Source organism: Echeneis naucrates, chromosome 24 (genome assembly GCF_900963305.1).
Source record: "Echeneis naucrates chromosome 24, fEcheNa1.1, whole genome shotgun sequence".
NCBI classification, from domain to species: Eukaryota; Metazoa; Chordata; class Actinopteri; order Carangiformes; family Echeneidae; genus Echeneis; species Echeneis naucrates.
This window is the reverse complement of record NC_042534.1, coordinates 18,703,325-18,718,297: the sequence shown is the minus strand read 5'-3', so window position 1 is coordinate 18,718,297 and position 14,973 is coordinate 18,703,325. Positions and strand designations below refer to the sequence as shown.

Here is a 14,973-nt window from a genome sequence, read left to right as displayed (position 1 = left end):
AAACCAGCATGAAGACTTATGTAAATGCAATCCTCTGCAGGGATCCAGTCTTTTGTGCTCCATAAATGGTGCAGAGCTTCTGACCCACTTTACACTGTTTAACGTTTGTTGAGTTTGCTGTTGTTAAGATGCTTCATGAGGAGGGTTCAAGCGGTGTACTCAGGCCCCTACAACCGGGCTACTTACTGTAAGACAGTAGGTTTATTACCTCTGAATAATCTATCACCAGAACCAGAGTAATCTTAAAGTAATGAGAGAGACTAAAGCACAATGGAATATTAATGTGGGTGTATATTCCTTGTCTTATACTTTGTTCAGTCAAAGTAAGTCCCGTAAAAGGATCTTTATCCTTAGGGGTAACTGCAGTTTGCATCTTTGACAAACACAAGGTAAAAGAGAGGAGCTTGAAGAGGCATGAATTTTCTAGAGTGTACTGTTCATTCACAGACACAATTTTCTGTTCTCCATCGTTGCATAAATGAATGATGTTATGAAAACAGCATTGTTGATGTGTGAGAACAGATGGTATAGTTGACCATGGAAAAGCCATGATATTTTTAATTGCAGACCTCCACTCATAATGCCTAGGTGGAGAATATATCGGCACCACTTACTCTTATGTTTCTTCGTACCTTAGTCTGTTGGCAAAATTAAAGCCTGTGGATTAGTGTTCATGTCTTTCTCTGTGATCAGTCCAATTTGCACGTGTAGTAACTCATTATTAAACTGTTTCATGATTCAGTTATTGGTTTGTGTTAAATAAATTTTCTGGTCTGAATGGTCATTACTTGACTCACTCATCATGTCTGGATTCACTGGCCAGTAATAGCTTGCAATGTTGTGTGACAAACTCATACATCATCAAATTTTGTATCAAACAGGGTTCTTTTCCACTGTTTAAAACTCAGGTGAGGTGGAGATACCATAAATGTATTGGCTCCATATGCTTTACAAATCAAAACAAAGTCACATCAATGCACTTTATGTATAGAGCAAGTCTAGACCAAACTTATTATAAAATTATTTACACCCAACAGATCCCCCGATGAGCAAGCACTAGGCGATAGTGGCAAGGAAAAACTTCCTTTAAGAGGCAGAAATCTTGGGCAGAACCGGGTTGAGTGGGGGCAGCCATCTGTCTCGACTTGTTGGGTTGAGAGAGCAGAGAGAAAGGCACGGTGGGTAGGGGGCAAAGCTGGTTAGAGTAGGGAGAGAATGAGAGCAGGAGGAGGGGATATTCAAAACAAGTGTAGGCAGGAACTTGATGCTGCATGAAGTTCATTACGATAAGGGAGCAGCAGGCGTTGCAGGAACATGGGATGGTGATGACTCATCACCTGCCGGATGAGGACAGGGAAAGAGAGGAGAGGAACTGGGAGAGACAGAGACCCCTAGCCCTCACCCACTACCCCTTCACCCTTGAACGGAAGCCACAAGGTGTAGGACTTTGTAATCTTCCCTAGGAATTTGGACACCACTTAGACGTCCCTGCGTAATTTATGTTTGGGCACGCAAGCAACTGCGTAGTCCCAGCAGCAACATGGAGTCGACTGTTACGATCAGTTTTTCAGCATTCATCTTGCTTTGGTTGATAATTAAAACCAAGAGGTACACGGATAAGAATGCGCTTGTGAATTTTTGGTGGTTTATCTTCTCAGACTTCTACACATTCTCTCGCTCTCTGGGGTTTGCCATTGTTGTTTGATTCAGTATGCAAATAATGGCGTAAAGCATTCAGGTAAACTCAATGACTGATACACAACTTTATTTTGGTATAATAAATATAATCTAGAGGCCTTTGCCTTTCATATAAGCCATTTCTGATTCCAATTGGTCATTCCTTTTGTGATTCCTTTTGTGAGGGACTGTATATCCTTAGAAATAATAGAATGTTAGAGCTGCAGTGGCCTACACAGAATTCCTGTTTAATAATTAGTAGTGCAGTGTCTTTTGAAGGACATCCTGATATAACTTTAGAGCTACTTACATAAATGCTGTCATAGTTACATGTTATAGTCTCTGCCGTTACTTGAATTCAGTTCGAGCCTGTTCTGAGACAGGGAGGTGTTAAAAATCGTAGTTAAGACCCTAACGAGCTGACTATTGCAGGACTGAAGAAACTTGCTTGATATCTCGTCAGGACCGACAGCTTTCCTTGGGTTGACTAATTTCAATTCACGCCTCACCTCATGTTCCTGCCCAATGGGAGGTTTGATGTTGGAGAAAGGAAGTGGAGGAGGCCAGGCCGTAGCAGTTCTCTTTACCTCAAAACTGTCTTTGTAGTCTGTGATATGTTTTAACCCCTGCCCTGTGTTGTTGTCTGTGAGATGTCCTTCCATCCTCCTCTTGTAGGCCGCCTTTGCTTTGGTGATATCTGTCTGCAGTTACGCTCTCACCAAGCTAGATTTCTCCTTGTACCTGGACCAGAAAGCAGAGTTGTGCTTTTTCAGCAGTCTTCTGCAGACATCCATGGTTTCTGATTGGGAAAAGACCCTAGGGGTATACTACAAAGGAAGCTCAACAGAGCCGGGCTTACTTTGGGTGAGCTGGCTCAACAAAGCCGTAAGCTCCAACTACAGATAATGAGTATCACGATGGTGGTTGTCAACTTGATTTGTCGACCCAGGCTTGCCTCATCAGGCTCTGTGCGTGTTCACATAAAAAGGGGCATTTGGGCATAATTTTATGCCACTGATTACAGGCCGCATATATCAGTGGAGTGCGTGGAGCAGATAATGATAATGTGGGAACTATGAAGAGTTCAAACCAATAATAACAGCTAAAAGCAACACTGTTGCTTCAAACAAGGCAAGAGAGGAAGCCTGGCAAAAAATTGCAGATCATGTAAATGTGTAAGTTAATATAGCCGATATAATATCATATGTATATGATATATCAAATCAAATCAAATCAGATTTATTTGTATAGCGCCAAATCATAACAAAGTTACATCAAGGCACTTTACATATAGAGCAGGTCTAGACCAAACTCTTTATAAATATATGTATATCATATGTTTAATTCCCTCATTGACATTGTCTCACAATGAAGGATACATGGAAATCACTTAGATTAGGGCCAAATCAAAGTGAATTTTATTTGATTTGTCTTATTTGTGATAAAGTCTAAACTATTTTTCTAACTGCCGTTCTATTAGTTGTAGTGCCAGCAGTGCAAAACGGTCTTGGCAGCAAATCTGGACCAAGCACAAGAGTATCATCCAAAGTGGTATGTATTCATCACTCTTTTAGTATAATGTGGATGATACACTACTAACATATTACGTGTTAATATTATCTGAAGCAAACAAGAAGAAAAATGAGGGGAGAAAAACAGGAGGGGGCCCGCTCCAGCAGATTACACAGCCTCAGGGGAGCTGGCCCTTGCAAACAATAAGGGGCGGCCGATCATGGAGGGGATACAAGGGTGTATTCAGTCAGACCCTGGTGCTGGCAGCTCCCAGCAGCAATTCTTTTTCCAGGGTATGTATAAGTGCTTTGACAACTAAATGCCCTTAATCTAAGGAATCACACACACTTTCCATTACGTTACTTCTCATAGCCACAGTTAGGTATACTACAAACACCCGACACAAGATTTCAAGGATAGAGGACAGGATAGAGATGGGCTGCAGCCCTCTGTCTCTGTTCACGAGTCGTAGCATGGCTTGTGGGTGTCTGGTCCTCCACGGTGGGGTGGCACATAGGGTCGGCGGCCTAGGGGCCCGATGGCAGACGGTTTGGCTGGGTACCCGAGTTCTTCTGTTCTTCTGTTCTTCTGTTCTTCGGGGGCTCCTCCCTGTACTTGAGGGTTTTCCTCCTCCTGTAGTCTCTTTGGTCCATGCCCCTGCAGCCCTTCCCCCTTTGGGTGCTTCACCACTGTCTGCCTGCGGTCGGTCTTCGGCCGGTAAGGTGCCTCCGGTGCGTCACATAGCTGTGGTGGCTCTCTGGGCTTGGTACCTCATGCGCTCCCAGACACGGGTTGGTGGGCATGGGGAGCCTGGGCCTGTGATCCAATCCTGGTCCCTGGTGATGGTCTCACTCATATTTAGGGAGTGCCCAATCACGTGTCGGGTTTTTACTTGCCAGCTCGTGTTGGGTCACATCATGAAAAATTGATGAATCCTGCTCCCAATGTTCACCCCTCTCACTACCATTAGCCTTTACTCACAACCACTAGCCCTCACCCACTACCCCTTCATGCAAGCAACTGCATAGTCCCAGCAGCAACATGTAGGCTACGGTTGCGATCGTATTTTTGGCATTCATCTTGCTTTGGTTAATAAATACACTATTGATGTCTGTTGTCTCTTTTGAATTTTTTGTGGTTTTTCTTCTCTGACTTCTCCACATCCTCTTGCTCTCTGGGGGTGGCCATTGTTTGATTCAGTATGCAAATGAAGGCGTAAAGCATTCAGGTAAATTTTCACTCGCCCTTCCTCGGGAAGTCAACATCGGAAAACCCTCGATCTGAAGGGCTAGATTGGAGGTCGGCAACCTTACACACTCAAAGAGCCATATGGACCTGTTTTTCACAGAAAAGAGATCACTGGGAGCCATAAAATAATTTTGACACCTAAAATGAAGATATATATATATATATATATATATATTTATTTAATTTTTTTTTTTGCCTCTATGCTTACATTTATTGCATTTATGAAATGAAATACATGCAACAAAGAAAGTGACATTTTATTTTTGCAGGCACCAAAAATGTTTTGAACTGAAAGACACTAGGTTTGAAGGTTACTTCCAAATAAAATACTCAATGTCTATTTGAGTCCTCCTCGTATTTCTGAAATAAAAAGCTGAACTTAAATTATGCACCTGCACCAAATCAAAACTACCGCCTATGAGCCCTCATCCTTTTATCGTCGTCATCTGTGTCGCACCTTGGCAGTTGTGATGCAAATTTTGGGCAACAAAAAAACAACCATGTTTTATTTTAATAATAAAAGATCACCATGGACTTTAAATTGAGAATTACATAAAAAAAACATACTAAAATAAAATAAATAAAAATAAAATATTCATTATTTATTTTCCAAAGCCAAAGGGAGCTGCAGGAGAGGGTTGGAAGGGCAACATGCAGCTCTGGAGCCGTGGGTTGCCGGCCCTTGGGCTAGATTCATAGCCCACTACCCTTATATGAAAAAAGGAATTGGGACGCCACTGCCCTCACAGGAACGTGCAAAATTTAGGGGTAGTGGGTGTATTGGGACTGGCCCGAGTATGTGAAAGATGTCAGCATTGTCATTTTGGGAATCCCAGCATACCAATTTTAGCATTAATTTAGCAGCCTATATTAGCTTAGCTTATCTCTGAAATATCAATGCCACGGGCTCATCATCAGTTTGAATTCCTGAGTTGTCTACCAGTCTTGTACCTCTCCCCACTGTTGCAGCTTCAGATTATCATAGTGTTCAAGGCTCTGCAATAGAAGGCTCCCACCACAGATATGTTCTTCTAGTTGGTTCTGTTTTGTTGGACACAGTTTGTCCCTCTATGTTTCTGGCCCTTCTTACCTGCATTGTGCTGTCTCATGGCTATAGGTTCACTCATTGGCTCAGCCCGTTAATCACAGCCTCCACGTCTCACTTCTCCAACAGACAATCTGGGGAACAAAGGATAACAACACGCATTTAGTTGAGACATGTGCTATCACACAGCAACAAAAGGCACACAGGCAGGGATGTGGATTCTAACAAGCACCCTTCATAATTCAAAGCATTTATTCCACATAAATGAATTGATTTGCTTACATGCAAAGACAAATATAGAGGAAGTTCTATGTTCGTCAAAAAGTTCCAATTTAGAAAATATGGAATTAGATGTTCTTATCTGCGATGAATACCATATCAGTGCGTCAGTGCTGATAAATCCTTCTGAGATCAGTTCCTGTAACAGAGCTGCTAGGGTAACTAGTCTCCATGGAAGCTCTGCTGAAACCAAAATTATTAGTAATAGTTTTAGTATGGAATCGTTTTGATTATGATTTCTGTTAAGTTCACACCATAGGTGTTTCTAGCCCGTTTTCAGTGGTGCACCCCTAAATTGAAACCCAGCACCCAGATTTTTTATTTTGTATTTTTTTACTGTATTTCCATGTTTAATAAGCGGAAGAAATGTCAGAAACATATACAGTATGTGGTTTAAACGTAATATTTTAAAAACAAAAATACAGCAGCACCCCACATCTATCGAAAATGGTTTGATCAAGCCAATCCCCGGCCCTGAGTGCTTCATCTGCAGAGAGCGTTAACAATGCCCTTCGAGAGTGTGATGTGTAAGTACATAGCCTAAACCAGGATAAGTGACATATTTCTTTACTTCTACCAGTCAATACCAACACATTATTATCAGCAGTCCTTATTTCTGCTGCATTGAGTAGATCGCAACAGGTGGTCAGTCAACATTGTACCTTAGGCAGGGTGGCCTCTCTTTTATTATTTTATTATTCATTATTAGTATTAGTATTGTGGATATTTCAAGCACTTTCCTTTTTTTTAGAAGTTGATATTTATGTATGTATTTGTATTATATAATAAAGACAAGAAGGAAAAAGGCAGAGACACAAAATCTGTTAATGTGTTTTACATGTTGTGCATTGCATTTCAAATAAAAGTCCAAAAATAAGACAAAGGTCCAATTTTGGTATTTTTGGTACTCACTATAGGGGGCTGTTTTACTCCAGAAACATGCATATATACTGTTTATGTTTATGTGTATATGTACATGTTCCAATCCATTCCTCTTTTGCTGTCGCTCAGCATTTAAAGAACTTTTCTTAGATTTGTTGGTTTATTCACAGTGTTTCCTCTACCCAAAATGTGTGATGCTTTTCTTTCACAATTGTGGGAATGATGGCCCAAAATTTCGATAAAATGTACATTACAGTGAAATTTATCTTTCCTGGCCAGCCAGTGCTCTGAGTGCTCAGCACCCCTAAAGCGCTGAGCCTAGAATCGCCCCTGGTTCACACAATGTGACTTTACTAGTACATGTCATCACATGGGCTTTGCAACTCACTCTGACATCACTTTTGTCTGGGAAACTGAGGAGAGCAGTGCATTTAGGTTGGATGGGTTTTGTCTTTGTGTTTTCAGCTAATTCACACAGCAATTAACAGAAGAGTACAACTGGAAGGCCAGTCGTTACCTGCAAATCCTGTCTGGGAATAAGCCAATAAGATGCACTGACAAGTCAGCCTAATTCTGCAATAGTTAAAAAAAATGTAAATAAGTTGAGTCAACCTGCAAGAAACTAGCATTAGCATATTCATGAGACTTTAAGCAACTGGGTGATCACACCCTTCTTTATTCTATGTTGTATAAATTTCTGTCAGTTTCAAAATTGAAATATCAAATGTACAATCCAAAGGCCAAGGGTGAATGCATGTAATGTTTGTAAATTTATAGCCAACTTGAAAAAAAGAAAAATGTGTAGTTTTAATGTTGTTTAAAATTAGATTAGTTCCTGTGTGGGATATGATGTCTGTCCATTGTCGACATGTGATAATCGACATACAGAAATGCCCCATGCTGGGAACCGAACCCACAACCTTCTTATTGTGGGGCAACAGCACTAACCAAACCAAATCAAATCAGATTTATTTATCTAGTGGGAAAACATAAAACAGTTACATCAAGGCACTTTACATATAGCAGGTTTCAGCCAAATCATTATGGACTTGGTAAAGAGACCCAACATCTCCCTCCAAGAGCAAGCACTTGACAACAGTGGCATGGAAAAATTTCTTCTACAAGGCAGCCATGCTCAGGGAGGGCAGCCATCTGCCTTGACCAATTGGGTTGAGAGAGGGACACGAAGATAGGATAAACCTGAAAAAAATGATCGGGCTTCAGAAAGTGGAGACAATAGCAGAAACATGGTGGTTCACCTCCTCATAAGATGTTTATCGGCTCAGCAAGATAAGACCTAGGGAAGAGGCTGCTACTCTACTAACCCTGAGGGCTTTTGTCATAGAAAAGAGCAATTTTAATGGAATTCACTTTTAGACCCCAATCAAGCTGGATCAAAGTCATTCCATGAGAGGATTAGTACAGGTTAGAAAACTGTACAGTTGACACCCATAAATAAGAAAACAAATTTATAGTAGGCAAACCCTCTCAATTTGAAATGGACTGAGTGAAAGTCTTTTGAATACCAGTTACCTGAGCCTGCTTGAACAGTTACTAAAATATTAACCAGATGATTGTTGGCACAATGACATATGGCTTGCATCCAGTTTGGGGTTTAACATGCTGGTGACCACAATGCAGGAACATTGATCCTGGGAGAGTGAAAGAAATGAGACATCCTTGACCTGGGACATGTACTCCTGCAAGTAAAATTTTTTGAGAATTTTTTGAGATAAAGGGAAGCAAAGATATCTGCTCAGAAATTTCTGTCCATTGGTGGAAGTGGAAAATACAAGTAGTAGAAAATAATTTGTGATAGCAGATTGTTTCATCATAAATAAGAGTTGTAAAAGGACTGATACTAGATGAGCAGGAAGGTGGCAGAGGGAACTAGGACATGAGATCTGTAAGGTCTCTGACTGGGGGATCCCAAGGCATTCCCAGGCCAGAGTGGAGTTATAATCTCTCCACCTGGTTCTCGGTCTGCCCCGAGGCCTCCTCCCAGCTGAACATACCTGGAATGCCTCCTAAGGGTGGCGCCCAGAAGGCATCTTAACCAGATGCCCAAACCACCTCAGCCGGCTCCTCTCAATGCAAAGGAGCAGTGGCTCTACTGTGAGATCCTCTCAGATGACCAAGCTCTTCACCCTATCCTGAAGGGAGAAGCCAGCCACCCTTCTGAGTAAGCTCATTTTGGCTGCTTGTACTCATGACCATAGGAACAAAGTTTAAGCTTTCTGGTTGAGCTTTCTTTCTGCTCTGATTCTCTGGCCAATCTCACTTTCTAAAGTCCCCCCACTCGCGAACAAGACCCCAAGGTGCTTGAACTCCTTCACTTGGGTATAAGGACTCATTACTAACTCAGAGTAGACAACTCACCAGTTTCCTGCTGAGAACCATGGCCTCTGATTTAGAGGTGGTGATCCAGTGAGAGCTGAAGATCACAGACCAATGGTGCAAACAGCACCGTATTGTCTGCAAAAAGCATTGCCATGGACAATGAGCTTTATGCTCCTGGTAGGACCTCCAATGGCTAACTGGTCAAATTGGGGGTTAGGACAAATTAACCACTCAACCCTGCAACTCCACCTGAGACTTCTGAATACGGAACACTTGCATTGTTCTATTTCATTGGTGTCCTCCTACTCACAGATGCCCCCTGTTAGTTGTTTGGGTACATTGCAGAAGAAAACACAATTCCTCATCCACTAAAAAGACATGAGACTCACGTCAGAATCCTGTGTGAATCTGACCAAATTCAACTACGACCCACTGTAGACCGATATTGGTCTTAACACAAGGTAGGCTACACGAGGGCTTACACGTAGGTGAAGCCTCTCAATCATTTTGTCTCGCTTGTATGTTTCTGGATCATGGGGGATACTGAAGCCAATCCCAGCGAGTGCTCCAGGTGAGGGCGGAGTACACTTTGGACAGGGTGCCACTCTATTGCAGGGCCAACACATAGAGACAGACAGAGACAGACAAGCACTCACACTCTCGCCTATGCACAATTTAGAGTCACCAATTAAACTAGGCATACATATCTTTGGACTGTGGGAGGAAACAAGAGTACCGGGAGTAAACCCATTTTGGCACAGGGAGAACATGCAAACAAAGACAGTCCCCAGGGCCTGGGAATCAAATCCACAACCTTCTTGTTTTGAGGCAACAGTGCTAACAACCATGCTGCCTTGCTGCCCTTACATGAACACATTCATTCCCTTTTTTATTTTTTTAACACAATTAACGCTTCTCAAAAACCTGAAAAAAGAAAACAAAAACATCTCTGGTTAGACATATCAGGCAGTGAGGAAACTGTGGGTTAGCAGAGTTGCCGTGAGTCGCTGTCCAAGATGGCAGCCGGCAGTACAGAGCACGCCCGAGCATTGGTATCCAGGATTGTCCCTTGGAGAAGGCACAAAACCTTGGAGTAAGTTACAGGAAAAAATTCTGAAGTGACACATGTAAATTTATTTCAAATTTATGAATTAGTATTGAGACTTTATTTATGTAATCGATACATCAATCATCATTAATGTGGATATTTGTTTACCCCCCCCCCCCCCCAAAAAAAAAAAGGGTTAAAGAAAGAAATACTGGTTTCTAAATATGATGTGGTTGTTTTTTGTTTTGTTTTGTTTTGTTCTTACATTATATATTGCAATCTGGAGTCCACATCTGCTCTTCAGTTTAAATAAACACATGTTAAGGATTTATATATTGCCTTCTTTCATGAGCTTTTTTGCCCGCACAAAATGAAAAACAATTATTATTTGTGATCAATTGGGCTTTGGGCTCGCAGCTTCCGAGGAAAATTACTCCTTCACTAAAAAAATGTAAGCATGACTCACACGAGAATCATGTGTGAATCTGACTAAATTAAACTAGGACCCACTACATGTGCATGTAAAGAGGGTGCCTTAGACTTTTGGACCCCACTGTGGGAACCCCTCTCTGATTATATAAATTCATCTCATCTAATTTATCTTATCTAACTATCTTCTTTTCATTATTACAATATTAATTATTGTTTCACTTTATATTCAACCTCAACATGGAGGAAGATAAAACATATTCTTCTCTTTCATATTCCCTCGCATCATACTGATTTCCACTCTACACATTTGGTCCTCCAACACAGCACACAAAAGAAAACTCATCAGTAGATAGACACTCTTATTTTTTTCCAAACTTGAATTATTGCCGGGCAGCACAGTAGCATAGTGGTTAGTACTTTTGCCTCACAACAAGAAAGTCATGGGTTCGGTTCTCGGGCGTGGGGCCTTTCTGTGCAGAGTCCCGAAAATAACCTGGGCTGGTCTAATGAGGAGAGATGGTGTCCATCCCACTGTGGACTGGGCCGCTCTCATTTCTAGGAATTTGGCCGATTTCATTAGAAATCCAAAACCCTGACAATCCCGTGTCGAGACCAGGAGGAAGAGCCGCAGTTTAGCATGCTCCTCTGCACCTCAGTCAGAGCAGTCACCTGCCTAGAACAGAACAGAGTCTCTGTCTATTTTTAGGTCAATAGAAACTGTGTCTGTCCCCCGACCACCTACATTTAGAAAAGTTACTCAACCCAAAATTAAACAGAAGAGGAGCTAAAAACAAAAACTTAACTGAAATCAAAACAGCCACAAATTTGGTCTCAAATAACACTGCCATTAAATGTGGACTGTTAAATATTCAATCACTATCATCAAAATCTCTAGTAGTAAATGATCTCATAGCTGATCATCGTATTGATTTATTTTGTATAGCAGAAACCTGGCTGCAGCAGGATGAGTATGTTAGTTGATGAAGTTACACACCCCACTCATGTTCATTTTCATATTCCTCGTACCACAGGTCAAGGAGGAGGGGTGGCTGCGATATTTCAATCAAGCCTCTTAATCAACCCAGGGTTAGGGTTAGGCTCTTTTGAAAGCCTCATTCTTTCTCTTTCCCACTCAAACTGGAAAGATGAAAAACCAGTTGTTAGTTACAGTATACCGTCCACCTGGTCCGTACTCAGAATTCGTATCAGAGTTTTCTGAGTTTATATCAGTTAGTACTCAGCACAGATAAAATCATTATCCTGGGAGATTTCAATATACATCTTAATGTTGAAAGTGACAGCCTTAGTTCCCAGCATGTGAATGAAGCCACTCACTGCTATAATCATATCCTTGATCTTGTTCTAACATATGGCATTCAAGTTGACAAGTTAACAATTTTTCCTCAAAACACTCTTCTGACCAACCATTACCTCATTATGTTTGAGGTTGGTGACCTTGTTATTAGCACTATGGCCACACTATGTTCAAATCTTGACAATGCCACCCCTCTCAAAAAGAAAGTATTCAAACAGAGGAGGTTGGCTCCCTAGTGTCATTCCCAAATCCGTGCCTTAAAGCAGACATCAAGGAAATTAGAAAGAAATTGGCATTCCAGTAAGTCAGAAGAGTCTCACAGAGCCTGGAAAGATAGCTTAAAAACAAATAAAAAAGCTCTCAGTAGTGCTAGAAGATCATATTACTCAGCACTAATAGAAGAAAACAAGAACAACCCCAGGTTTCTCTTCAGCTCTTTAGCCAGGCTGACAGAGGGTCATAGCTCAATTGATCCTGTGATACCCTGAGCTCTCAACAGTAATGATTTTATGGACTTTTTTACAGATAAAATTCTCGTAATCAGAGAAGAAAATTCATCAGGTCTTACCTACATTAGACAATAATCTTCTATGAAATACAGCAACTCCTGAATCAACTGCAATGCCTATTGTACATCTGGAATCATTCTCACCTCTGAATCTCTCAAAGCTAGCTTCCATAGTTTCATCATCCAGACAGTCAACCTGTCTATTTGACCCAGTACCAACTAGCTTCTTTAAAGAGATAATTTATTTAATTGAGCCGTTCATTCTAGATTTGATTTATTTGACTTTATTTCTGGGTTATGTACCTCAGAGTCTTAAGACCTAACCCATCAAAACCCAGCTTAAAAAGGCCGAATCTTGAGCCAGATGTTTTGGCAAACTATAGACCCATATTGAACCTTCGATTCATTTCTAAAATCATTAAGTAAGCCATAGCAAAACAATTACACAACCACCTGGATGGGAATAGTGTGTTTGAAGAGTGTCAGTAAGGATTTAGAGTCCATCATAGCACCGAAACAGCGCTGGTTAAAGTCTCCAATGATATTCTAATGGCTTCAGACAATGGCTCAGCTTCCATACTTCTCCTTCTAGATCTTAGTGCTGCATTCGACACCATAGATCATAATATTTTAGTACAGACACAGGAACATGAAATTGGGATTAAAGGAACTGCACTAAGGCAGTTCAAATCCTATTTATCAGATAGTTAGTTAGTAGGTCAGCTTTCTTCCACCTGAGAAACATTAGGAAAATCAGAAACATCCTTTCTCAGGATGATGCAGAAAAACTAGTCCATGTATTTGTAACTTCTAGGCTGGACTACTGTAACTCATTACTATCTGGATGTCCAAACAAATCTCTAAAAGGCCTTCAGTTAATTCAGAACGCTGCTGCGGGAATATTAACAGGAACTAGGAAAAGAGATCATATCTCTCCTGTGTTAGCTGCTCTTCATGGTCTGCCAGTAAAATATAGAGTAGAATTCAAAATCCTTCTTTTAACATATAAATAGTTCCTTACTGTCCTAGCAGGCCACTCCACTCTCTAGATGGAGGTTTACTTGTGGTTCCTGGAGTCTCCAAGAGTAAATCTGGAGGCAGATCGTTCAGTTATCAGGCTCCTCTTCTATGGAACCAACTTCCAGTATCGGTCCGGGGAGCGGACTCTTTAGTCATTTTCAAGACCAGGCTTAAAACTTTCCTGTATGACAGAGCTTATAGTTAAAAAGTTAAAGTCCTCTACTCTTTAGCTATGCTGCTCTCGCTCACTCTCCTTTCCTCCCCCCTTGATTGCGCTGATAAGAACCATCCTTCTTAAAAAACACAGTTTCACCCAGTTCTAAGCATTTATACTGCATTTACTAACCATGTTCTGCCAAAGTATCTGTCTCTCCCAGTTCCTCTCCTCTCTCTCCTCTCTCTCTCCCTGTCCTCATCCTGCAGGTGGTGACTCATCGCCATCCCATGTTCCTGCAACACCTGCTGGTCCCATATTTCATGAATTCTGTATTACAGCTCAACTCCATGAACTTCATGCAGCAACATGTTCCTGCCTACACCCCCCTCCAATGCCTATCTCACTCTCTCTCTCTCTCTCTCTCTCTCTCTCTCTCTCTCTCTCTCCCACTCTCAACCCAATCGGTCGAGGCAGATGGCCGACCCCCTGAGCCTGGTGCTGTTCGAGGTTTCTGCCTCTTAAAGGAAGTTTTTCCTTGCCACTGTTGCCAAGTGCTTGCTCATTGGGGGATCTGTTGGGTCTCTTTAAATAAATTTACAAAGAGTTTGGTCTAGACTTGCTCTATATGTAAAGTGCCTTGATGTAACTTTGTTATGATTTGGAGCTATACAAATAAATCTGATTTGATTTGAATGACCTCATGTGAACTTTACTATTACATAGACTTAAACAGATGTAAAACTCACAGTGTAGCGGGTGAGGAACTGTCTCTGTTCAGGAGTCCATCTTCACTGCAGAGTGTATGAAGTTCAGGACACATCCCTACCATCACCACCTGTTGTGGAAAGACAGATATCGTTTTGGTCCTGAAAATGAAGACAACCAAGGCACATGTCATGCATGTGGGAGCGCAAAAAGCCCTCCGTAACATTAGCACAAATCAGGTCCAAGGTCCACTTCACCTCTGGTAGTCTAGTACTATATTGGCTAGGATGGAGCTGACAGGATCTTGAGTTTCTTCCTGGAGCTGTATCTGTCACAGGGTTGGTGGTGTTGTGTGAGGGAATGGTGGTGGAATGAGGACCCAAATGCAGGAGCCAGACTGGGTATGGAGGTGAAAAATATAATAAGTATACGTAATAGCAAAGGAAACCATAAACTACATAATAACTGAGACACTGTGAAGAAGCATGGAAGCAAAACTACAAAACTGAGACTGAGGGACGACAGGTAGACAAACACAGACAACGGGCCGAGACAACAGGCTGACAGGTAGAGAGACTGAGAGACAAGCAGGGGGGCAGAGAGAAGCAACCACAAGCAAAGAGACAGGCAAGAGTCAGGAAAGAGGGCCGGCAGGTGAAACGAGACAAACACCACCAAGTGAACAAGGGACAAGGATCTGATGCGGACTAAACAGAAAATCAAATCAAATCAAATCAAATCAAATCAAATCAAATCAGATTTATTTGTATAGCGCCAAATCATAACAAAGTTACATCAAGGCACT

The 14,973-nt window shown here is 41.6% G+C and overlaps 1 protein-coding gene across 1 annotated transcript in view; it reads right to left on the bottom strand.

Moving 5' to 3' along the window:
* Positions 1–14,293, bottom strand: part of lrfn2b (leucine rich repeat and fibronectin type III domain containing 2b) — a 38,564-nt gene extending 24,271 nt beyond the window's left edge. Inside the window, exons 1-2 of the mRNA XM_029496293.1 lie at positions 14,210–14,293; positions 5,528–5,616 (exon numbers count right to left, since the gene is read on the bottom strand). Of these exons, the coding sequence (XP_029352153.1) occupies positions 5,528–5,533 (6 nt within the window). The 5' untranslated portion in view covers positions 5,534–5,616; positions 14,210–14,293. The remainder of the gene's footprint in view (positions 1–5,527; positions 5,617–14,209) is intronic.
* Between the last annotated feature and the right edge of the window lie 680 nt (positions 14,294–14,973).